Source organism: Ornithodoros turicata, chromosome 1 (assembly GCF_037126465.1).
Source record: "Ornithodoros turicata isolate Travis chromosome 1, ASM3712646v1, whole genome shotgun sequence".
NCBI lineage: Eukaryota > Metazoa > Arthropoda > Arachnida > Ixodida > Argasidae > Ornithodoros > Ornithodoros turicata.
In genome coordinates this window covers 108819039-108845363 of record NC_088201.1, presented here as the reverse complement: position 1 = coordinate 108845363, position 26325 = coordinate 108819039, and the positions used below count along the sequence as shown (strand labels likewise).

The window sequence follows — 26325 nt, the reverse complement described above, 5'->3', positions numbered from 1 at the left end:
CTGGTGGACTTGCAGCTCGTAAGATCACAGCAAGATACCAGAGGCCTCAGTAAGCTTCACGACGAGCTGGCACCGCATGTCAGAGCGTTGACAACGCTCGGGGTACTTGAGGAGTCTTTTTCATCAATGCTGTACTCCCTCATGCTTCGACTCATACCTCAGGCGCTAGTTATCGATTTCAACAGAAAGGAGCTGGAAGCGGAGGATGAAGCTGCAATAAGGAACAGAAATGACCGAGGAGACGGCATAATGGATTCAGGGCTTTCGGAAACGCAACACGTAACAAAGTTGAAGGACTTAATGAAGTTTCTCAGAGTAGAAGCTGAGTCCCGCGAAAGATTATTCGTTGCCCATGGTACAGTCGCAGCAACATCACAGAAGAACGAGGATAAGATGATGATGATGATGATGTTTTTTGAGGGTTTTTTGGCGTATCGACAACTATGGCCCTAATGCGCCGAACGCTGGTGAGTACATTAAACTGAGCTAAATATACTGAGGTAATTAAACAAAAACTATGTTTGTAAATAAAACAAACTGTCGTAGTCTAAAATGGACAAGTTAAAACCTCAAAGCCTATTGAGAATATTACTGTGTTCTAAAAAATGCAACACCCTTTGGAATGGCACAAGTGGTTCATCTTCCAGTCATAGGGTCGCGTGAAATGGCAGGCAATACTTCTAAAATTGTGAAAAGTGTTCCTTGCACTGCTTCTCAAAATAGGGACATGTACAGAGAATGTGTAAAATGGTGAGCTGGACCCCACAATGCACACATTCAGGAGGGCCCTCACGTCGGAGTAAGAAGCCATGTGTCAAGTATGTGTATCCAATTCTCAGTCGGGAGGCTAATGTGTCTTGTGAACGGTTTGATAGACTTGGCACTGGTCTTCTCACATAGTGCTTTATCATGTGCAACTTATCATTTTGTGTGGTCCAAAATTCCAGCCACTTATGAATGATCGCACTCCTCAGCAGGGGTCTCAAATCCTGATGAGGAAAGCCAGTAGGGGTGATCTCTCCCAAGACCGCGGCCTCAGCAGCGGCCTGGTCAGCTTTTTCATTCCCTTGTATACCTACATGGCTGGGTACCCAACAAGGGGTCAGGCGATAACATCTGTTGAGCACTGTGCTGGCAAAGTATCGCGCTTGCTCGACAATCGTGTTTTTTGTTCGGTGCAGTCCACGAATAGCATGCACAGCGCTGAGCGAATCCGCGTAGACTACGGATGATTTAATTCCATTTTCCATGAAGCGCAGTGCTAGCATCAGCCCAATGATGGCGGCGCTGCAAAAATCTAAGCGTCTCGCCCTTTTGACGTTCTCCGTTACCATGGCGCACGATACACCGACTTCACTCTTTGATCCATCTGTATAGAAGGCAGCATGGCCGCCGAAACTTTCCCTCGAAGTCTCAAACTCCTATTTTAAAACTACAATGGTTGTATTTCTTTTGTTGTACCTTGTAAAGGAAAAGTTTGACGGTATCGTTAACTGCCAAGAAGGTATTCTTTCGTTACATTTTGAAAGTGAAGAATAATCGAGCGTAAAACTGTTCAGCAATCTCCAAAAAATTCAGCAATCTGCCGTGTTCGCAAGCCAAATGGAAGAAAGACTCTTGGCGTGTTCAAGAACATTTACTCAAAACGAGTCTCCGTAACGCAGGAGAGTGCCGCGTGTTCTGTGTAACTGGAAATTTTTAGTGCATAGAGGATACCATGGTAGGCACGTCGTCTTTCGAGAGACCACTCATTGCATTGCACATAAAGACTTTGCACAGGCGGTGTTCGGAATGCTTCCAGGATTAATCGCAAAGCCTGGTGGTGGAGAGGATCTATGCATTTCAGAGCAGACTGCCGGGCTGACCCGTACACTATGCACCCATAGTCAAATTTTGCCCTGACAACACAGGTGAGAGGCGATGCAGTGTTTCACGGTCTGCGCCCCAGGATCTGTGGGCAATAATATTAATAAGTTTCAAGGCCCTCACACATCTAGTTTTCAAGTCCTTGATGTGGGGAACAAATATAAGTTTTTTGTCAAAGATGACACCAAGGATTTTGTGTTCACTCTTCACAACAAGTTCTTGACGGTTCATTGTAAGCCAGGGATCGGGGAACATCCTTCTGACTCTCGAAAATGGGACGCACACAGTTTTTTTTCAGCTGAGAACTTGAAACCGTTCTCATTTGCCCACTTTACAAGATTATTGATGGTGAGAACGGTATATATATGGAGTATAAAACCGAAGGGGGAGTGACGTTTGCAATGGAATTCATTTTAAGAATAAACAGGGTGACACGGAGCACAGATCCTTGCGGGGTGCCATTTTCTTGTACAAATGGGCGTGACAGCGTTGTGCCAAGTTTGACCTAAAGGTGTGTCCCCGAAAGAAGTCAGTGATACATTGCAACAGTTTACCACGTATTCCACCAGAGCACAAATCCCGAAGGATACCATACCGCCACGTGGTATCATAAGCCTTCCGCAGATTGAAGAAGACTGAAACGCAGTGCTACCTTCTCACAAAGGCTTCTCTGATGGACGTTTCCAAGCGAACAAGATGGTCAACAGTGGAACACCCCGCTCTGAACCCACACTGGTATTTGTCTAATAACTAATTTTGTTCGAGGTAGTGTACCAGACGATGGTTGACCATTCGCTCGAACGTTTTCCCTAGGCAACTTGTGAGGGCTACAGGTCTGTAGTTGGATGAATTTGAGGGGTCTTTCCCTTGTTTCAGCAATTGGATGACTGTAGCCATCTTCCATGATAATGGCATCTGCCCCTTGTCCCAGACCTTATTGAAGAGTTTGAGCAGACCTTGTTTTGACCCCTCTGACAGGTGCATAAGCATGAAATATGTGATACGGTCTGATCCAGGAGCACTGATTTTTACTGAAGACATGATAATTAGTATTTTAATAGCGCAGATGCGCTCTACTGAAGACAGTGCTCGCAGGAGTTCCACCATTGTAAGAGGCTGGTTATAAGAGTGCCCCTCCCCACCTTTGACTGGAATAACGTGTCTTTCGGATTGTTGCTTCACGAGCAGAAAGTTATTGCTGCAGTGAGAACTGCTTGATACATCATGAAAATGTTGACCAAGAACGTCGGCCTGCTCACCCAAGTTGCTACACGGAATACCATTGACCTCAAGCAAAGGAACTGAAAAGCCATTGTAGTCTAATTTGATCTTTCGAAGCCTGTCCTAAACTTTTTTTTTCATTGTACACTTTACCTATTTGTTGTTCGAGAGTTTTAGCAACGAGGAAGGGAGAGACACTAGCTAGTGGTTTTGTCTGATCTTCAGCCTGAAGGATGATGATCTTCGAGAACCATGGTTCTGGAGTAGAACTGAAAAACTGCAATGTTTGCACTTCGGTGCGGTGCCTTTTGTGACGCCGATGGTGTTTTTGAGAGCTTGTTTTATTCATAAAGTGGAATGGGTGGTTCAGTGCAGCAGGTGTATCACCCACCATGGAGGCCAAGGAGGGAACGTGTCTCACACGTTAACACTGCCTCCGCACTATACTCAAGTGCAGTTTTCTAAAGGAAGAAGTATTGCCCAAGGTTAACCCTTGCCGCCAAAGAAGGTGAAAAAAGGAGAAAGTGGGCAGGAGGAGAGAGAGAGAAAGAAATGAAAGGAGATGGCAACTAGCTGAATAGTCCTGGCCGGGCCTTCCAGGACCACCCGTCTATGGGAAGCAGGGGCAAAAGTGTTGTGTTGCTTTCCCAGAGGGGCCCCGAAGGGTCCAAAACAACCTCTGGGTCCACTCAACCACCAGGGTCCCCCTTTCCCCAGACACGGGAAAGCCACGCACAGCTATACGTGAGGGTCTCCCTCATGCAGCGACCCAACCTTGAGTGCAGGAGGGGGCTACTGCGGCAACGCTGCCGGGTGATGGGGGCGCCACTTTCCCGACGTCGGGACGAGGACAAGAGAAAGTATACAAGGAAACCAAAAAGACCGTCCTCAGCGTCTGCGCTGCTTCGCACGACAGTACTGTCATCGGAATGTTGTTTCTGGAAGGCATGGGAACATTTGACTAAAGACTGCACTGCAGACATTCCGATGGACGAAAAATTACGGAAACTGCAAGAAACTGGTAGATGCTTCAGATGTACCGGAGCAAACCATATCTCGAAGAGATGTTGGCGGAAACTACAGTGCACGAAGTGCCAAGAGAGACACGCTTCGTCGGTATGCAACCCGAAAGTTGACAAGGTGTCTACTCAGGATAAAAACTCAGACGGTTCTCTGCAAATGAGCCTAGGGTTAGTAAAAGAGACACTGGATTCCGTGACGGTGCTGCAGACATCCGTTGCCTGGTGCAAAGGAGAATTGGGCAAGGTTATGTTCGACACAGGGAGTCAACGACCCTTTGTGACCGGAGAAGTCGCAGAGAAACTGAGATCCAGAACTGTGGGCAAAGAGAAACTGAGGATCGGTGTGTTCGTAGGAGAAGGAGCGGAAAGGACTTTTCGACGTGTTTCTCTGAAGCTACAGAGTATGAGCTCTGACAAAGAGTAAAATATAGAGGTACTCGTGACAGACGTGATCAGTACACAAAGGACACCCTCGCCAGGACCAGCAATCATAGACAGCATGAGAGAGAAGAACCTTTCCGTTGAACATCTACTTTGCAGGGAGAGTAGACAGCAAGTACAAATTCTCGTAGGGGCAGATCACTACTGGGATCTGGTCACAGGGAAAGTTGATGATGCTGATTGGGAATTTAATGGCGTATTGATAACAACACAGGGAAAGTCGTGAAGCTGAGGAGTAGTTTACGAGCCGTAGAAACCCGTCTTGGATGGAGGTTGTACGGAACCACAGCTGAAAGTGATAACAGCCAGCATTGTAAACCAGGCGCTGGTATTCAGACTGTCAGTTGACGAGGTGGAAAGAAGTTCATCGCTCGGACAGTTCTGGGAACTCGAAGCCATTGGAATAGCCGCTGAAAAGGACAGTGATGCGGAGGACTCGGTTCTACAACGTTTTAGGGAGACGGTAGAACAGAAAGATGGACGATATGAAGTGTCACTTCCATATAAGACGACGAGCAATCTGGGAAACAACCAGGAAGTTGCTCTGAAGCGGCTTGGTCAATTGACAAATAGGCTTATCAGAAACGAACAGATGATATAGAGATACGATCAAGCAATAAGAATGTACAGTGAGAGCGGCATGGCTGAAAAGGTGTCGTTGACGGAAGGTCAAAAGGTTTACTACATGCCACATCCAACCGTCTTCAGGGAGTCTAGCAGTACAACTGAACTGAGAGTGGTGTTCGATTGCTCATCAAGCTATGGCAATGCGAAGTCACTGAATGAATGTCTAGAGTCTGGACCAAATTTGAACCCTGACGTAGTCGAGTTGCTGCCGAATTTCAGACTCACTAAGATTGCATTGGTAGCAGACGTAGAAAAAGCCTTCTTACAAATACAGGTGAAGGAAGATGACAGGGATGCCCTCCGTTATCTCTCGTGTGCAACAAAGCCGAAAAGTGGAACCCCGTTATCTCAGATGGAATGTTGGCGCATGACGATGGTGCCCTTCGGCACGACGGCGAGTCCGTTTTTACTTGTGGCAACACTACGCTACCATTTTGAGAAGATGAAGGATGAATATTCAGACACAGGCGCAGCGCCTTAGCAGGCACATGTATGTCGACGATCTGGTAATGGGAGCCGGGGACGTAGATGGAGCAAAGAGGATCCCAAAAGAAGCGACGGAGATTCTAAGCCGGGCGCACATGAAACTACATAAGTGGGCACCGAACGACATTGACGTACGAAAGTTCTTGCAAGCTGACTTGAAAGAAAGAAATGCAGGAGATTCGAAAGAGACGCACAACGTCCTAGGACTGACATGGGCACCAGAAGAGGACATCTTAACGTTTTCTAAGAACGTTCTGCGGAGTCTGCGGCAAGTCCGGAGTGACACAAAGCGATCAGTGCTATAAATGACAGCACGTGTCTACCATCCGCTAGAGATACTGACCCCGTTTACCGTTCAAGGAAGGGCTATCTTCCAACAACTATGGGAAGATGAACGTTGGATGGGACACTCCGCTGCCCCGTAATACCCAACGGAGGTGGAACCAGTGGTGTTACGAGCTACAGTACCTGGAAGATATAAAGATACCTAGCTACTATGGAGTCAACCAAGAGACAAACGTCGTTCATAGTGAAATGCACATATTTTGCGACGCTAGTCCCACGGCGTATGGAGCAGTTGCGTATACAGTTACGGAAAACTCGTTACTTGAGAAAAGTGCAGCATTCTTGATAGCCAAAGCTAGGCTTGCGCCTTTGAAAGAACTATCGATTCCTCGTCTGGAATTGATGGCATGCCTAGTAGGAGCAAGACTTGCGTCTCACTTGAGGAAGAAACTTTAAGTCAGTCCATGTCGACTTCACTTTTGGACAGACTCCAAGATTGCTCTTTGCTGGATACGCAGAGACGCTCAGCGTTGGAAACAATTTGTTCATAAGCGGGTGCTGGAGATTCAGACATTAACTGCGGAAGGTGACTGGAGGCACTGCCGCACTAAGGAAAATCCTGCCGATATGTTAACAAGAGGCATCGAGACGAGGAAAGTTATGAACGCTGATCTGTGGTGGAGAGGACCACGTTTGATTCTTTGATTTGATTAAGAGTGTACCCCACAAGTTCACAGCGCTCGTGGCGCATTCGTTATCATGCATCATAAGAGCACTCTATATCTCACCTACGGAACGACAGAACCGCCAGCGCTGCTTACCAGTCGCTTTGATAAGGAATATTAAAGCATCTCTTGCGGCTCTTCCTAGTCTTCCATCGCCCTCGTGTGTCAACCAGGCGGATGAACACGACATTGACAGCCGGATAGCTGATCCAAAGAGCGCATTGGTGCACTTCTCTGTGCAAGAAATATGTAAACCGATTAATTACTAGGAAAAATCACTAAGCGTCGATGCCGCTGAAATGTTTTTTTTCTTGCAATATTTTTCGCTGAAGGTCCGGATGCGTAAAACAGAGGTTCCTTAAGTGTGCAAAGTAAATTGTAAAAGTTAGGATGTTTATTTAATTAGTGAGCGTATGGCCTTATGCAAATGAGCCGCTCACTCTCAGTTCATAGCCAATGTACCAAGGACCTTTACCAAAAAGAAATTTCTTCGATGGCGCCACCTGTTCACGAATTATCCAGCCGGGGGATTTCGGTGGGACACCTGGTATGTATGTGTCCCCTTCTTCAATGGAGTATTGGTAGTGAGCTCGTTTCGTGTATTTTTTTCTCCTGTTCCTGTGCGTTCCAAGGTGTCATTATTTCCCATGTGTTCCAACAAACACCTGCCTGTTTTAGTACATGCTTCCTTTCTCGTATTTAGGCATGATGCCCGTCCGAAGTTCCTGCTTTTTCATTTTGTGGGTGGTCAACCTGTCACATGTACAGCTTCAGGAGAAGGAGCATTGGAAGATGTACCTCTTTTTGGTGTAAAGGATGGAAAAGTGAGTTAGAGGAGAATAGATGTGCTCTGATTAATCTGACAAAGGGGGCCTTTCTAAAACGTTTGCGAAATACAGTCGCCCACCGTTAATTCGGACCCTAATAATTCAGACTTTCCAATAGTTCATACAAAACCTTGGACTCAATCAACAGCCCCCATAGAACCAATGCATTTCAGCTTCCAATAATTCGGACCGTTTTCGGGGCCACGGCTCGATAATTCAGACGGATTTTGGCCGACTTTCCCTACTTTCTGTGAAAATCCACGCTCCTAAATTCAAAATCGGAACCTCGAGCTTCCGACTCCCGCTTGGCGCCGGGCCGTCATCGGCTCGCCGCCGCTACAGTAGCTCCCGCGGAGCGCCGCAGGCGGGGAGGAGAAGCGCGCGCCCGCGCGAAGTTCGCGTTCATGTAATCGACGTTGCTGTTTAGACGCGCACTTCGGATGCGACAATCGGAACTGTGGAAATGTCGTCGTCTCCGTCAACTGACAGTGATGACAATGCGATCAGTGGAGGATCTGCGCGGGTCGGGAATGGCGACTCCCGCTTCCATATCGTTTGACGATTAAGCTGAGGTGGACCGGTGCACAGAATTTTGCGCTGAATTCACCGATGATGAGATCGTCGCCCAAGTTCTGAACCTGCCTGCGGATGGATCGGACGACGACGAGAACGTCGGCGAACCTCTGTCTACTGCGCAGATCCTCGCGGCCATCGATACGCTCGGACGAGTTTATTCCGACAGTGTGACATTATCAGAAATGCAGCGTGACGTTCTGTCTCGTGCGCGCGCTGCTAGGCAGACGCGTATCGACACTTTCTTCCGTCCCGTGTAATTTTTTTGTAATAAACGCCAGTGTGAGAGTGGATTTTTATTATTAACTACTAATTCGGACTGCTCGATAATTCGGACAAATCCCGTGACCATTAGAAGTCCGAATTAACGGTCGGCGACTGTACCAATTTGTCGGAGCAGTGCTTGTACTGAGGATTTGCCCAGCACTTCTCTCACTATACCCCGAGAAATCTAATCCTCCACACAACGGGATACCTGTAAAACGAGAGCCCAAAACGATACTGTGTGTGTCACACACCCCTATGGAAATCCATCACAGCCTGAGATGAAAATCCTGCGCTTATCCCAGCTTACTGTTCTTATGTGTCCGGCCTCGGTGGCTGAGTCGGTAGCGTGTTCGCCTTCTGATCCCGAGATTACGGACTGTTGAGGATGCCAGCAACTTGGTGGAAGGGTACAAGTTGCTTAGACACGCTATCTTCCATGAGGCACGTTAAATGCGGGGTGCCGTGTGATGAGCTTTTCATCACACGTTAAAGAACCCCCAGGTGGGCAAAAGCAATCCACAGACCGACCACTGTGGCGTCACTCATGATCTCAGTTGTCTCGCTACGCAAAACCCCAATTATTATTATTATTGTTATTAATGTGCTTATGTGCACACAAATTATGCTGCAGTTCATTCCACACTATACAGAGTTCTGTCAGATAGAGATGTCTCCTGCCACTTCATTCTGCCCACGCAGACCTGCGCGATGTAAGGTGCCTACAAGGTATGCCTTGACAGTGAAGAGGTATCAGAATGGCCCTTCATTACCGGAAACGAAAATGAGTGTTCGGTATTGAATTTGGATAGTGGCTATTCCTGTTGTGCGACGACATTTCAGTTAATTTTAATTTTATTTTTGTATTTTGATGACTCCATTCCCTCTAATGCTCTAAGTACTACGCGAGAGCATCCCAGTTCTCATAAGTCCATTACATCAACACATGACTATATAGTCCACCATAGCACGAGAAGGACAGCCTACAATTTTTACAGTTTTTCACTTCACCATGGCTATTATTTACTACTAAGAGTGTCCGATTATGAATACGACATTGGATCAAGGTTATGCCTATGTTGAGTTGCTGGACCGAGAGTGAATGCAGACTGTGAGAATGTTCCTACATTTTAAAAAAGAATCTTTTAAGATGTGCGCATCCCAATGACATAAAATTAGTTGTGTAATGTGTTCACGTGACACCGAAGCAGCACTTGGGCAGATTCGCAGTAACGAAAATGGAAACTGTAATGAATACCCGTCCCTCCTGTTTTCATAAGAAATATGTGCTTATCGAAGGGTATGTTTGCTATGACAGTTTCTGGAAAGCATAACATTTTTAGAACAAAAACAATGCGTTCATGCCTTTGATGTCACAGTAAACATCTTTCTTGAATTTGTTTCTTTTCATGCTACTTTCTCTCCATGTACATACTTTTTCTCCATGTACACTGTGGAGGTGGCGTGCTAAGTGATGAGGAGAAATTGTAGTACATCTTCAATGCAAAGTCTGATTCTCTCTGCTGTAGAGAATTGCTTCGCGCTATCTGGGAGCCAAGCGAGCTGGTTGGCAGGATGCCACAGGCCAGCCATCGAGGCGGTTTATGAAGACTGGTATGGCGGCAAAACCATCCTTGACTCCACGAAAGCTGGAGGCGGCTGAAAGTAAGTAAATACCGAAGTTTTTCCAACTTCCATTCCGATGTTCCTGACATGTGGCAGACAACACCCCTTCCCCGCATGATCTTGAAAGAGTTTAGCTTTCGGAGTGACAAGGCAGTGAGGCTGATCCCAATAAACTAGGGAAGTCTATATTTGCTTGGCGTTTCTACCCTTTGTCACTCCCCCTGACATAACAAGGTTTGACTGCAATCACTGCAGAGCGCACATACTCTGGTGCCTGAATGTCTGGTGTATATGAACCAGATCAGACTGTTCTACCTTTCGCAGTATAATACCACGTCATTCTGGTGCACACGCCAGGCATACTAGAAGGCACCAGAACCATTCTTGTGTCATAGTAAGCCACTCTGATATGCACATAAAAACAGCATGCTAGTCTAGTGTGCGCAACAGGGTAACCCAGTGATAGAAGTGCTGCACTATTTGCTTCAATCACAGGGTGCTGCGCTATACTGTGCTGTATAGCCTGTTGTGCTGCATTTGCACCAAAGTTGTACCAAAGACTGGAGGAGATGACCACTTCGCAGGCCATGGAGATCACGCATGTCACGAGAAAATGAAATTTGAAGTGAACGTGGCGAAACAGCGGTTTTTGCTAAATTTAAACTGTTTGTAAATGTCGATCGGTGCGTTTCCAAGGGTATCATTTAAATCTACTATTGAAGGTCACTGTAACTTGCTACATTTGAGGGTCGCAAGGCCCTTAGACAAGGACAATGAAGCACATTGCGTATGTGGATACACAGTTCACATCCAGTATGCACCGGCTCCTTGGAAGCAGTTTAGGCTTGTGGCCTCCTGATCTCGCACATTTGAGTTGAGTTGAAAGTTGCCAAAGACACAATGAAACTGAAATTAGTTGGAAAGTGCAAAAATATTTCATCTTCTAAACTAGGAGACATTTTTGACAAACTGCAAAATAATACTGCAATAATAATCTGCAATTCTCACTCAGTGGTCCTCGTACTGTATCTTGTGTCATTTCAGGAGCGTTCCGCAAGTACATCACCGACAGTCTTGGGGGCCGACAAAGACAGCAGAAATAATGGCACGTGCAACACAGTTCCGGAAGCATGTTGGAAACATGCTAAATGATGTTAACAAAAAGAAACTATAACTTCAGGCGAAGAATGTGCTTAATAACACTGACAAGGGACATGTTTACTACAACATTCATTGACAGGCCACCAGCCTAGTGACAGCTGTTTTGCAACAAACACACATTGACAGAGCTTTCACTTCCATTATTCTCTGTGAGCTCAGTGGACGTCACCTCAATGATCTTCCTACAGAGTGAGGAAGTACATATTCCCCTTATCCACTGCTTCCCTGAAGATTGGGGGGAGCACTCTGGTCAGTCATCCCCGGTGCATCATCTGAAAGCGACACAATGCATCTTTTATGCTGTCGGGGCGGTCACTGCGAAGTTTGTCCTGTCTTCGGGGAAGCTGTTGTTTCCCTGAAACTTCCCCAAATACGGGACAAACTTAACAGTGACCACATCGGACAGCGTAGAAGCTGCATTGTGTCCCTTTCAGATGATGCACCGCGGATGACTGGCCTGAGTGCTCCCCCATTTTCAGGGAAGCAGTGGTTAAGGGGAATATATAATTCCTGACTCTGTAGAGAGATTAGCGAGGTGACGCTCACTGATATTGCCGAGCCAAGTGAGTCATGTAAGTAAAAAACTGTCAGTCCCTCACCCGCTGAAGCCCCCTTTGTTGCAAAACACCTGTCGGTCCAGTCTTCCTGGTAATCCGCCAGTAAGGTGTTGCTAGTGAACATGTCCCTTGTCGGTCCATTCAGCATGTACAGGTCCCGACACAAGCACAAGGAACACACAGGCAGTGTATTTTCTCATCAGTATGACACCCTACCGGAAGTGGGCTTGTTCATCCGTTCCGAGAGGTGAAGCAACACCAATTCAAACCACCTTTTGAGCACATTCAAGTGAAACCGAAACTGCCATCGATGGTGTTTCTCTTCCAGCGCACTCGCTCACCCCTCTGAACGAATGAACCTGCCCGTGTCTGGCTTGGGTGTCATACAGAGGAGAAAATACATATCGCTTGCATGGTCTGTACACTTTTGTCGGATCTGTACATTCCAAAGATTGATTATATAGGCCGATCTTGTGTATCACTCGACCCCGTTCATGTACACAGATTGTGGCAAAGGTACTTGCCATGATGTATGAAAGCCATGATCACAGGAGACATGCAAAGTTTTTTTTTAAATGAAACCTTTTGTAAAACTCTAGTCGGAGCAAAATGGAAACTCTAGTCATATCACACCTTTTGTGAAACTCTAGTCGGAGCAAAATGATGTGCCGTGAACTGATGTACATCAATCAAGGTCTGCTTCATGTTAATCGAATGTATGGGGTTCTGACTTCGATATCAGACTCAACATAGCTCCCCGGAAGCAGGTTTATAGGTTACCAACCAACACACACTTGTACCTGTACTTGTTGTTCTTGTGATAATAAATATAACCCAATTTGCATGTGATTCTCATTCCATATAAGATCCCATTCATATGATTACCATATCATAAGAGATCCTTTTTGTATGGGAGACCATATCATAAGAGATCCTTTTTGTATGGGAGACTATATCATAAGAGATCTTTTTTGTATGTGGGAGACTATATCATAAGAGACCCTGTTTCATAATCTTATATAGAGTTATATGATAATTTTCGATAGGGAAGCAGTGAACAAAGCTGGACTGTATGGACTACAGAGGTCGAATACTCTGAGGAAGAAGAGTTGGAGGAAAAGGCATTAGTCGTCACGTTACATGTACACCCAGCAACAGTTTGTGATGTGGTGGACATGAAAAAATACAGTTCAGCAAAGAAGCTACATCATGTGGTAGCCTGGATCCGGCGCTTCGTGGATAACTCCGGAAAGCAACTCAGGAACGTGGATCTCTCACAGCAAAGGAGCTCCAACGAGCAGAAGACTATTGTACAAAGGTTGTACTAAGAAGGGCCTTTGCAGAAGAAATTTCTGCGATTCAAAGCGGGAAGCCGCTACCTGCGTAGTCTACGCTTCAAGGAATCGGGCTCTTTATCGATGACTCAGGACTACTTAGGTTAAACGGCCGTGTATAGGAAAGTGATTTATCCTACACACAGAGGCATCGAGTAGTTCTGCCAAAGAAAAACCAATATTCCGAAATGCTCATAAGGCAGTACCACTGGGATTTGCTGCATGCTGGAGTGTGGGACACGCTCGTACACTTACGTGAAAGATATTGAGTAGTACAAGGCAGACAGACAGTGAAGAAGATTCTAAGGTGATGCGTGGTATGCCAGCGATTTAACGCTAGAAGTTCCCAGCAAGAAGCAGCTCCTTTGCGTCCACGTAGAGTAACGAAATCGAAACCTTTCGAAGTGGTTGGTGTTGATTTTCCAGGACCACTTGTGGTGAAGACGCAAAGGTCGACGAATCAAATGTACTTCGTCATATTCGTATGAGCCACTACCAGATAGCTTAGTACAAGACGCGAATTAGTACAAGATATGGCTACGCCTACCTTTTTATTTGCTTTAAGAAGATTCATTGCGCGACGGGGAATTCCAAGGATCGTGTACAGCGTACAGATTGTTAGCAGCGCTACGACAAAGGAGACACTTGCGGACTGGTGAATTCAGTGGCGATCCAATGCTCCATACGCTCCCTGGTGGGGCGGGTTTTATGAGAGATTGATAAGGTCAGTGAAGGTAGCACTGAAGAAGACGATCGGCAAACGATGTGGAACTCAACACTATCATCACGGAAATAGAAGCAGTCCTCAATTCACGGCCGATCACCTTTGTGTATGAAAACGAAAGCGGACAGCCGTTGTCACCCGCTGAGTGTCTTGCAGGAAAGAGACTCGTGATCATCCCGGACTGCACTACAGAAAGTTTGCCAGAAAACACAGCAACTAATCAGTAAAGGTTCTGGCAGCAACGGACGTCAAGTTTAAAAGCCTTTTGGGAACGATGGTACAACGAGCACCTTACGGAGTTGAGAAACTTTTCCACAAAATCACGGGGACGACAACTTCACGTGGATGATATAGTAATCACGCGAAGGGAAAACAGTCCGAGACCGCGCTGGCCAACAATACGCATCGTCCGAAGCTTTCCGGGAAAAGACGGAAGAGCGCGGGTATTCGAGGTTTCAGTTTCCCAACAAATCCACGCTCGTGTGCCCGGAAAAATACTGTATAGGCTTGAGGTTTGAAGACCGTCTCAGGATTCAAGTCTACAGTTCGGAGTGAAGAAATTGGTTTCTTCGGTGGGGGGGGGGGGAGTATGAAGGAAGGGGAAGAGTACCTAGGCTCCGGTCCGAGGAAGAAGAAGGAAGATATGCGCGAGGGAACCTTATATTTAGTTTGTTGTTTGACTGCTACCTGTAAGCATTGGATAGAGTCGCGGTGTTCGTTATTGCAATTCGCAACTTAATGAAAGACTCATTCTAGGATTCTAGTTTGTCGGCACGTGCTGTAACATACCGCCCTTTCACACAGATCTAGTGTTAGCCCCCTGTCGGGCTGGGCGACATGTACACCATGTTTCCCGCATTCCCCTCGCACCGTTCCTCTATCTGAAGAAGAGCTTTCGCTCGAAACGTCACCCTTTTTCGTTGCTCCCCTCTTCGATACACCGGTTTCCATCCCTTTTTTCTCTCTCTCTCTCTCCTTATTTGTGAAGTAACAACTTTGCCACATCTTTGTACTACGAATATATACCTTACAAAAGAAAAAAAGAAACACTTTGCGTACATTCACTCCCGCCGTAAAAGCCTGTACGGCCCCTTTCTTCCCTCCGTGCTGTTGACCCACAATTCGTACGAACCTTTAAGACGTCATACTTAACCATTTAAATACCATGTCAATGATGAGGACGGTGCCCAGAAGAAGAACGGTCTCTGTTCGAAATATCGGCGGCTCTCGACGTGAGGCAACTTCCTTCTTACTTCCCTACCGGGTTCACTGGATTCCTAACCGTGTACATAAGACAGCGAAGTGGTGCTGTTACGCCTTGCATATTTGTGACACGTTGCAAAGTACATCGAACCGTTACACCACAACAGCAATTTACGCGTGTGGGAGTCCGGCGCATGATATGGGGACTCTTGTGTCATTTGTTAATATAGCCTAATGTGATGAACAGTTCGTAACACATGGCGCGAATACTGTAGCAGGCTCGAACACGTATAGGACATGCTGCTCGAATGCCCCAGCGATGACGGGGCTGTCTTGATTATTGCAGTTGACCGCACAGGCCGCACAAGAAACGATGACCGATGCAAATGTAACTGGTATATGCAACCACAATCGAAGACTGAAAACTGGCAAGGGCACAACGATTGCCTCCACGAGAATACGCTCTGCTGCCTCTCCAATAACATGGCAGACGCTCCCTTTTATCCAAACGATACATCTCCGAGCCTTTTATTACAAACACAAAAGAAGGCCTAACGGCGAAACCTTGCCGCCAACCGCTGACCCGTCTCGCAGTCACCTTTAGCAGCGCCGCCTTGTTTTTGTTACACTAACTTCTCGTACAACTCATAATCTCATAACCAAAAAACAAGCGAAAGCCTCCTCTTGGCAGTCCTTCTGTCGCATGCTACATCCATCTCGTGACAAGATGACTAATGCGCGAACTGTGGCCATATTCCGGCATATCACAGGCGGAAATATCACGTGATCGATTTAGACCCGACGTCAGTAAACCATTGGTTTAAGTCGGTTGATGAATATGGGGACACTATAGACTTCGGCCTCGTCACACGCTCAAGATACCTATATTACTGCAGTTCCAGCGGTGTGTAAGTCGCCTGGACCAACGTGTTCACTAACAACATGACAGCGCAGTTTTAAGACATAACGTGCAGACGAAGTGATTTAGCAACTGAAGGGCAGGACGGAAGGGGTACGGTTAAAAAAAAAGAGACACGTAAAGCGTGACCAATCTCGAAACAGCAATGTCTGCAGTTTTCTTGCACCCTGAGGTACAATAAACGCGGTGGCGGCACGCATTACCCCCGACGAGGAACGAAGCTCTGTGCCGACGTTGTCTTATTTTCTGCTTGTTTTCTGCTCTGCTTCCAGCAAATGCGCATAGCTTGCAAAATGGGCTGCAGTTCTATGTTTCTATCCGTTTTTCTCCCTGTTTCTTTGTCTTCTTTGACCATTGTCCTCTATCAGCTTTCCGTTTCCCTGCCTTCGTCTACGTTACGAAATGGACAAAGGTCGAGAGCGAAAAAAAAAAAAGAAAGAAGGAAAGGTACAGACTACGTATTGTATGGAAGGCAATTGAAAGGCACGCGAGTGACTTTGGATAGGAGAGCAAATTGGTTGCAGGCGCAGAAATAAGGTAGCTTTACGTCATCCGCTCTGCAGTAATCCATTCGTAATTGTATGTGAAAGCAAACAGTACGAAGTCACACCAGAAAGTCACGGCGGCCTCTTCACAACTGAACAATCGCTGGTATCTTGGCATTTCCTCGGCTTCGCAGTGAGTTCTATCAATCACAAAGTTCGACACTGCGACGTATGAAGGGGTTAAAACCTGACGCAAGAAAGATCGTCAGATCCTTCTAGAAATGGTTCAGGTAGAGAAAAGGTCGCCATCAATTTTCGTCAGGCAACCATTGTATTGCCGGATAAAGCATCAGTCGGTACAACGGTTGCCCAGATGAAGGAGACCCCAGAGGAAATGCTGGCGCCTTTCTCACGAGTTTTGTAGTATAGGAGCGGTGAAGTATAATTACGACGCGCGTTTAATAATAAAATTTTGTAATATTAACTGCCGGTTGCACCAATATCGGCTTAAGACGCCGCTCCCACAAGACCGGTTAGCGCTTGAGCTCTCTCACAACACGTTCAGCGGAGGGAAGCCAACTGTGCATTGTACCAAATCTCACGTTCACATAAGCCTAAGCTCCATGCAATTCTAGGAATCTTTGCTCGTCTGACGGTCGATTGCTATTGACTTTTTAAGGTTACATGATCACTTCACGCCTCGCTTAGCAGACGGCGTCTGTTGTATTTTGTCGTGTAGTGACAACATATGAAATGGCAGCCAGATGGATATGCGGTACAGAAAAGAAAGCAGCGATGCCAACTGCAGCTTAATAAATAATGAATGCATGTACGCATAGTAATAAGAAGTATTTATTGCACGGCAATAACACAACACAGCGGAATTACCGGAATGATCTACAGGTGTGCACTAAACTATTTCACAGGCAACGGAACGGCACCACATAAAACACAACGTTCGAAAGGGTACGTATTGCAGAGCCACGGGTGATAATAGAAAATTAAGAAGTAAGGCTGTGGCTGTCTTTGGCTTGGGCGAACACGAACGAGGCTAACGAAGAATGATGGAGAAATGAGATAGTTGGATGCTCCTCAGTTGTGCCTTCATATCATCTTTGGTCATAGCTCACTCTGCGGCATTATTTTGCTGTGCTTAAGCCAGCACACATTCTCTATTACCAAAATTTGGGCGCACGTGTACAGGCACCTTACAGCAGTCAGCATGGCCGCTGACACAAAACCACTACAAGATCTTGAAAATCCGTGTACGCACATCGTTCTTGTAAGATGCAACTGTATCCACAGAAGAACCGTCCACACTATTCTTCCTCGTAGTAATGACTGAAAACCATTCGTTGTCGTCTTCGCCCGACTTATTTCAACAAATAACCGACGAAAAGACCATAACCTCGGCTCCGTGTCCTGGGTCGTCCACGAGGACGGTCCCGCTGACGGACCGGAGATTGGAGACCGTGCGGCGACTATCGCGCTTTGAATCAAGCCACTATCCCGGACAGATACCCCATACCGCACATCTTGGATTTTGCTGCACAGCTGGAGGGCGCCACAGTATTCTCCAAAATAGATCTTGTCCGTGCGTACCACCAGATCCCGATGGCCGAAGAGGACATAGCCAAAACCGCGATCACAACACCTTTCGGATTATTCGAGTTTCTGCGGATGCCCTTCGGGTTGCGGAACGCCGCTCAGACGTTCCAGCGGTTTGTGGACAACATCATCCGCGGCTTCCCCTTCGTCTATGCGTATATTGATGATATCCTCGTCGCAAGTCGTTCGCCGGCCGAACACGAGCAACACCTTCGTGCGCTGTTCTCCCGTCTTCACGACTATGGAATCATCATTAACGCAGCGAAGAGCGAGTTCGGCGTTCCGGAACTCGATTTCCTCGGGCACCGTGTCAACAGCCAGGGAATCCTGCCTTTGCCTTCCAGAGTTGCGGCAATCCAGGACTTCCCGCTTCCCACTTCCTTGACCAAGCTGCGCCAGTTCCTTGGGTTAATCAACTTTTTCCGGCGCTTCATTCCGTCGTGCGCGGCCAAGCTTATTCCACTCGAAGCCATACTTACTTCTAAACGTACTTTGTCCCCACCGCCTCTATCATGGACCGAAGAAGCCACTGCCGCGTTCAAGGCCATTAAGGAAGAACTTGCGAGCGCATCGCTCCTTTTCCACCCCTGCCATGACGCCGAAACGTCCATTATGGTTGACGCCTCCAGCACAGCCGTCGGCGCCGTGCTTCAACAGCGTATCAGAGGAGCGTGGCGCCCCTTGGCGTTCTTCTCTCGCAAGCTCAAACCGCCAGAGACGAGGTACAGCACCTTTGGACGAGAACTTTTAGCCATCTACCTCACGATAAAGCACTTCCGACCTTTCTTGGAAGGCCGTGCATTTACAGTGCTTACTGACCACAAGCCCCTTGTATATGCCTTCTCTGCATCAGGTACCAAATACAGTCCTCGCGAAACCCGTCACCTTGCGTTCGTCGCGGAATTCACCACCGACATTCAACACGTCAGCGGCGCTGACAATGCAGCGGCGGATGCTCTCAGTCGCGTGAACGCTCTCGGTTCGCTGCCTGCACTCTCTCTCGACGCCCTGGCCCAAGCACAGTCTTCCGACGCCGAGCTGGCTCAGTACCGTTCTGGCACGGCTTCTTTGACCATCGAAGATGTCGCCTTACCCGGTTCCTCCACTCTGGTTGCCTGCGACACTTCTCAGGGACGGCCCCGACCTTTCGTCCCCTCTTCCCTGCGACGTCGCATCTTCGAGACGTACCATGCGCTCTCTCACCCCGGCGCCCGCGCTTCTCTGCGCTTGATTTCCCAACGGTATGTCTGGCCTCTCCCCGACGTAGGAACCCGTGTGTAAGGTACGTATCGCCTATACGTAACCTTGCTCATAAAGTGCACAACAGGCAGTTTTCCAGCCGGTCTCCTGTATCCTGAATGTGAGGTTTAACCAAGTGGAGCTTTTTATTTGTCTGTGTGTTCCAAAAGGCTTGCCACAATCTGTGCAGTGATTTCTTGAGTGGCGATCTCATGTCTTGCACGGGCATCTCAAAAGGTGCGATGTCATTTTTGAGAGCAGCTGGAGCTGCTTGATCTGCTAACTCATTGCCTTTGATGCCTACATGGCTGGGGACCCAGCATAGGATGAGGGAGTACCCCTTTATTCTTATTAAATTGGCTAAAGATCTTGCTCGCTGCACAAGAAAGTTATTTGTTGTGTGCTGACTACAAATTGCGTCAATGGAACTCAAGGAGTCTGTATATATAACAGAAGACTTTATGGAATCTTGAAGGATGTAGTTGGAAGTGGATGAGAGCCAAGATAATGGCGTAAACTTCGGCACTAAAAATTGATGCAAATGTTTTTGTACGATGAGACATTGTGTGTGTGCCACAAATCATAGCACAAATCACTCCTGCACTAGACTTGGACCCATCTGTGTAAATCACAGTATGGTTATCAAAGCTGTCTTTCAAGTGTGCAAACTCTTCTTGAAGTACTGATGAGGCATTGTCTTGTTTCTTGCATTTTGCCTAATAGGTGTCATACCTTGGAGGTGGTTCCCAGGGTGGGACCTTTCTGCTACACTCTACAACTTGTAGGTCAAAGGACGAGAAACCGTGGCAATCAAACTCTGATGCAATTCGCAAAGAGAATGGAGGGACGACAGAGGGCTTGTTAATAAACAGCTGTTTAACGCATGTGTGCTTGACGCAAGTCGAGGCTGGATTTTGGGGTAGACTACTTATTCTAAGTGCGTACGACGTATCGAGGTAAGAACGCAGTCTTTTCAAGGAGCATTCCTTCGATTCAACATATAGGCTCTGTGCTGGAGACGTTAGAAAGGCGCCAAGCACGAGCCTGAGCCCCTGGTGATGGACAGGGTCCAAGGCTTTCAACACCGACTCGCGAGCAGAGCCGTAGACAAAGGACCCATAATCAATTTTTGAGCGAATACATGCAGTATACACTTGGTGCAGTGTTTCCTGGTCTGCACCCAAAGATCTGTGAGAGATGATTTTTAGAAGGTTTAGTGACTTGACGCACTTTATCTTTAGGTTTTGGACATGAGCCTTGAAGGTCAGCTTCGCATTCCAGTCAGCATGTTGGAGCTTCCATCTAGGGGGGGGGGGGGCATGCCGTCAGACTATTGACTGCACACATATATTTCAGGACCACTGGAAAGTGACCACTCCCAAGTGGGTTTTCTTCCACGCTCCATTCTATATCTTATATAGAGATGGACTGCAAAACGATGAATCTAAGACCGAGAAAGACTGTCTTGAACAGTGGACGTACGTCTGTGCTCCTGTATTTAAAAGACAGATGGAAGTTGATAACAAGACCCTTTCCAACATTTTCCCTCGGCTGTCGGTTCTTGCACTGCCCCAAAGCAGATTGTAGGTATTAAAGTCGCCTAGGAGTATAAATGGAGTTGGAAGTTGGCTGATTAAGTGTTCTATATTTCTCTGTGCAAAACTTCCTGATGGTGGCAAATAGACCGAGCAGATGGTAACAATTCTGTCCAGACACATCTGCACGGCTATGGCTTCCAAGTCTCTAACCAAGTGGACTTCTTTGGACGGAACAGTTCCTCGTGTGACGATAGCCACACCGCCAGATGCGCGAGTGGCGTCTGTTCGATCTCTTCGAAATACATTGTGTCTACGAATTGGATTTGGTGTGTGTGTGCTTAAATATGTTTCTTGGGGGCAGAAACATGCTGCATTGTACTTGTCGAAGAGATCGTTAACGTCGTCTAAGTTAGAAAGTAAACCACGGCAGTTCCACTGTAGGAAGTGGTTCATAACGGTCACACTAAAAAGGAGGAAAAGAAAGCGCAGCACTTGGTGACACCGACTAGAAAAGACTGGGTTGGACCCTTTGCGGGGGTTGTTTCTGTTGTTCATTCTCTTTGAAACCCCTTCCTCGTCCTTTTTCTCGTTTTTCCTTCCCTTGTGAAGGAATGCTGGGAAGGCTCGACGATTACTTGTGCGACATGCAGTCGTCATCGTCGACCTCCATACTTTGGGTGCCTTTTTGGGAAGGGGCTTTTACGACCCCGTCCCAAACTGACTGTGTGCCATCGACCTTAGAGGAGGCCGTGGCTGTTTCTTTGTGGCCAGTTGAACGGCTGGCCTCCGTCACGGCAGAAGACAGCGGACGTCTCGGAAGACGGAGAGTCTCCAGCCTTCTCAGGTTGGGGAGTGTAGAGTGGGGACTCAGAACCCGAAAAACAGGTCTGTGTCTCCACGGACTTCCTCGGTGGCGCCACTCCCCTACGCACCACGTCGGAAAAACTTCCTTTCTTCCTGAACTCGAGCTGTGTTCGTGCAGCTTTGTAGTTTAAGTTCTGTTCTGTTTTTATTTTCAATATGTATTTTTCTTCTTTCCACCGTGGGCAGGACCGAGAATAGACAGGGTGCCCTCCCTCACAGTTAGCACAGTGGAAGTCTTCAGGAGTGTGTTCTTTGCCAGCACATCTGGGACACACCAACTGTCCTCGACAGACTTGGTAGCTGTGCCCAAACCGCTGGCATCTGAAACAGCGACGAGGATTATGAATAAATGGTCTGACATAGCAATTGACATAACCGACTTTGATGGTAGAAGGAAGTGTGTGCAGCTTAAACGACAGGATGATGTGCTTTGTCGGGATCTCCTTGCCATCTCTCCGCATAATTATTCGTTTGGCAGAGACGACGCCTTGCTCTTTCAAGCCCGTTTCTATTTCAGTTTCGCTGCACTCGATTCACTCTTCTTCGGAAATGACTGCCTTAACGGTGTTCAGTGTTCGGTGGGTTGTAACTGAAACAGGTATCTCCGCGATGTTCTTTAGAGATTGCAGTGCTGTACTTTGTTGTTTATTATTGACCTCTACCTGAATGTCTCCTGAGCTCAGATTCTTGGCCTGAAACGGCTTTCCTATTACGTGTTCGAGTGCCCTAGCAACAAGAAAAGGAGATACTTTAGAATGTTGTTTAGTCTCGTTATCCGAGTGAAGAATCAGGAACTTGGCAAACCAAGGTTCCGGACAACTTAGGTCAGAGAAATTCAATGTTCGTTCTTCGGTGCGGCTCCTCTTCGGGCGCCGATCGGGTTTTTTTGAGGTGATTGTGTCCATAGGAAATAATGAATGACACTCGGTGCAGACGTCCTGCCGCCTACCACGGAGCCCAACTAGGGGACCGCACACCACGCAGTAGCAGGTACCTCTGCATGATACCCAAGTGCAGCTTTTTGGAGAGTGAAAAGAACTGGCCAAGGTTGGCCCTTGCCGCCAAAGAAGGTGAAAAGAGGAAGGGAGCGAGGAGGAGAGCAAATAAAAAGAAAGCAATGAAAAGTGAGATGGTGACTAGCTGAATAGTCCTGGCCGGGCCTTCCAGGACCACCCGTCTATGGGAAGCAGGGGCCAAAGCAGTGTGTTTTTTTTCGCGGAGGGGCCCAGAAGGGTCCAAACCATCCTCCGAGTCCACTCAACTGCCAGGATCCCCCTTTACCCAGACACGGCAAAGCCACGCACAGCTATACGTGGGGGTCTCTCTCCTGCGGCGACCCAACCGTGAGTGCAGGTACTGCGGCTGCTGCCGGGCGATGGGGGCGCCAAGTACCCGACACCGGGGAGTAAATGAACAATAAGCAGAAATGAAGGAAAGTTGCACATACAGTGAGCACACGGATGTAAAAACTAAAACTTGCACATGTTCACTTGCACAATTCCTCTGAGCACAAATGTCATTTTTTGAATGAAAAGCTGTTTAATCAGGCACTACTTTGCTATTAGTCCACAAATGTGAGGCCACTCCCATACAGCTTTCAGAGGAATATTTGTGTCACTTGCACTTTCAACACAGTGAAGGCGGATCCTATTTAGAGGACGAGGAGGCGACGTGCAGCCGCCGTCTCTCATCACCCAGGCGGTGATCGATATACTGGGAGATGACAACCCAGCCATCACTGGAGTCAAGGGTGACATCGACAGCCGCGGTAAGTACACTAATTTCAAGCATTGCAACTAAACAGCTGGAAATGCCTAGCAGTTCGAAAACATGTTTGCAAACAAGAGAACATGTCGTACAACACGACACATGTTTATTAAAAGCATGGTGATGTCACACACTCTGTCCATTGTGATGCTCTACCTCACACAGTTGAAATGCAGCCGTGTTATATGAATGATACTGCAGTAACAAGAATTATTACTACACACTGGGACAAAAGTTTACGAAACACGGCAACTTGTGGAGTGGTGCGCACTACTGCAACGAAACGGCTACTGGGAACAACGTGACAATGCTCAGTGATGCGTACGCCCTGGATAAACTGGAGAAGCACATACATGTATGCATTAGATATACAGAAAAAGTTATTAACCAATTTGCAACCTGCAGAGAAGAAATACAAGTAAAAATGGACACTAGTAGCGTGTAGGAAAAGAAATGCTTAATGCAGCGTCACGCACGCACGCTCCAGCGCTGTGCACTGTAAGATGAAAAACATGTATTTAGACTTTTGTATTGAAACAATGAGCTAGTTAAGAAATTATGTACGCTTATCATAACGGAAAACTATATATATATTAGAGGTGTGCCAATATTCGAAATTTCGAATAGTTTCCGAATAATGTTGATATTCGAACGATATTCGTATTCGAAAATCAGTATTCGAAAATTTCGAATATTCGTGTCGGGCAGGTGTGTAGTTTCGGCTTCAAAATGTGCTGTCGGTAACAATGGGCAACTCGTCAAGCACATCATCATCATCATAATCGAACGACTTACTTTCGGCTTGCGTGCTTCTGCCGTGTGACTTAATTAACGGGACTTTGAGCTGCCAGTTACCGCCAAATCATGGACGATCCAGAAAGTGACGCTGGTGATGCGGACAATGTCCGAATAGCGTCCGGGAGGAGCGGAATTTGGCGGTACTACGTGAGGCTTTTCCCGTACGCAGCATCTTGCACCACATGCGATCGTTCCTTGAAGACGCCTACTGGAACGACGACAACTCTACAGAACCATTTAAAAGTGCATCCACAACTGTTTGCAGAGTTTCAGCGTTCCAAACGTGGCAACGCAACATCGCCGCATCGCGCAACGCAACATCGCTACCCTTCCTGAATCGGCAGCGACGCGTCTGCCGTTGGACAAGAAGAGAGAGCCTGCGCTGAACGCGAAGGTCGCAGAAATGATTGCCAAAGATATACAACCGTACAGCTTTGTAGAGGAGCCTGGTTTCGTCGCCCTGATCAAAGAAGCTGTCCCAAACTACGTGATGCCGGCTAGAACGACGTTCTCACGGCAGGTAATCCCACGCCTGTATCACGACATGCGACGTCAAGTGGAACTGGAACTGTCCAAGGCATTCGAGAGTGGAACCCCTGCTGCGGCATTCAGATGTGACATGTGGACATCACATGCAAATGACAGTTACATCAGCCTGACATGCCACCTCATGACTGTAGACTATGAACTAAGAAGGTACACGCTGGCCACGAGGCACATGACCAAGTCCCACACTGCATTGAATCTTTCATCCATGCTGCAAGAGCTGTGTTCAGAATGGCACATCCCATCTAGTGTGACAGCCTTCATTGTAACAGATAACGGGCGCAACATGCGGGCAGCCGTCATGCAGCTACCGTGGAAAGAGCGTGCGTGTTTCGCGCACACCCTGCAGCTCGCAATTAATGACGCACTCCCACAGGTACCTGGTCTGACTGAGCTTTGCAAAAAGGCGCGAGCAATTGTAGGGCATTACAAGCATAGCCCAGCACAGAAGCGACTAGATGATCTACTCCTCAATATGAACAAGCCGACTTTGAAAGTACTCCAGGACGTGCAGACACGCTGGAACAGTCAATTTGTGATGTTTTCTCGTCTTCTACAGCTGAGGGAAGCAGTCTCCGTAGAGCTTGCAACTTCTAATTCATCAATCGACTGCTTTACCAGCACGGAGTGGAGGTTGGTGTCAGACATTGTTGACGTGTTGCAACCATTTTATGACGCTACAGTGGAAGTTAGTGCAGACAGATACCCGACCTTATCCATCTTGACGCCAATTGTGTTTGTCCTGATGGAATGCGTCTCACAGCTTCAGCATGAATCTACACTGGCCAAATGTGTCTTTAAATGCATGAGGGCACGATTTGTAGGATACGAACTTGTCGAAGTTGCCAACATGACAATGTTCTTAGATCCTCGTTTCCGGTGCACACTGTACAGTAGTGACAGCCAGATGCAACTATGGCTTGCTGACCAGGTGATGAAAGAACTGCAGCCATTTCAAGAAGAGTTCAGTCCCCAGAAGGATGCTTCCTCATCAACAGCTCCAACTTCATCACTGAGCTTGTGGAATGCATTTGAAAGACTAATGGAAAGTTCTGACCAAGGGCAAGCAATGTCATTGCCCGAAAGGGAAGTCGGCGATTACACGAAGGGTGCCCTCCTCAAAAGGAGCGAGGACCCTTGCCGGTGGTGGCAGACTGTCGGACGTTTTAAGTACCCCATGCTGGCACGGGCTGCTTTGAAGTATTTGGCCATCCCAGCAACGTCTGTGCCAAGTGAGAGAGTGTTCTCAAACGCAGGATGATGATGGTTAGTATTTTAATTGCGCAGCAGCGACGGAGGCTATAATGCGCCAAAACATTCAAACGCAGGAAATATAGTTAGTGCCAGAAGAGAACGTATTCTCCCTCAAAATGTTGAGCAGTTGCTTTTTCCTCATGATAACTTATGAATGACAATGTCACAATTGTGCAACAGTACAAGAGTCTTTTCAGCTTAAAGTGCTTTGAATGACCATGTCATAACTGTATGGGCAATACAAGAGTATTTTCAGCTCAAGTGTTTTGTCATTTGAGTGAGTGAGTGAGTGATTGAGGTTTTACTGGCGCATGAGCGACTAGGCCTATTATGCGCCAGCTTTGTCATTTGTCCCATTACAACCA

At 47.2% G+C, this 26325-nt stretch overlaps 1 protein-coding gene across 1 annotated transcript; it reads left to right on the top strand.

Moving 5' to 3' along the window:
* The first annotated feature begins 24226 nt into the window (after positions 1-24226).
* LOC135382422 (zinc finger BED domain-containing protein 4-like) lies at positions 24227-25967 on the top strand. The gene is made up of 2 exons (XM_064612590.1): positions 24227-24307; positions 24426-25967. The coding sequence occupies exons 1-2, from the start codon at positions 24227-24229 to the stop codon at positions 25965-25967; spliced, it is 1623 nt and encodes a 540-aa protein (XP_064468660.1).
* Positions 25968-26325: the final 358 nt, after the last annotated feature.

Bases quoted from the DNA above. Each gene is read 5' to 3' on its own strand.
- LOC135382422 (XM_064612590.1), top strand. From the start codon at position 24,227: ATGGACGATCCAGAAAGTGACGCTGGTGATGCGGACAATGTCCGAATA. The intron at 24,308-24,425 runs GTGAGGCTTTTC...AACTGTTTGCAG, and splicing joins GCGGAATTTGGCGGTACTAC to AGTTTCAGCGTTCCAAACGT.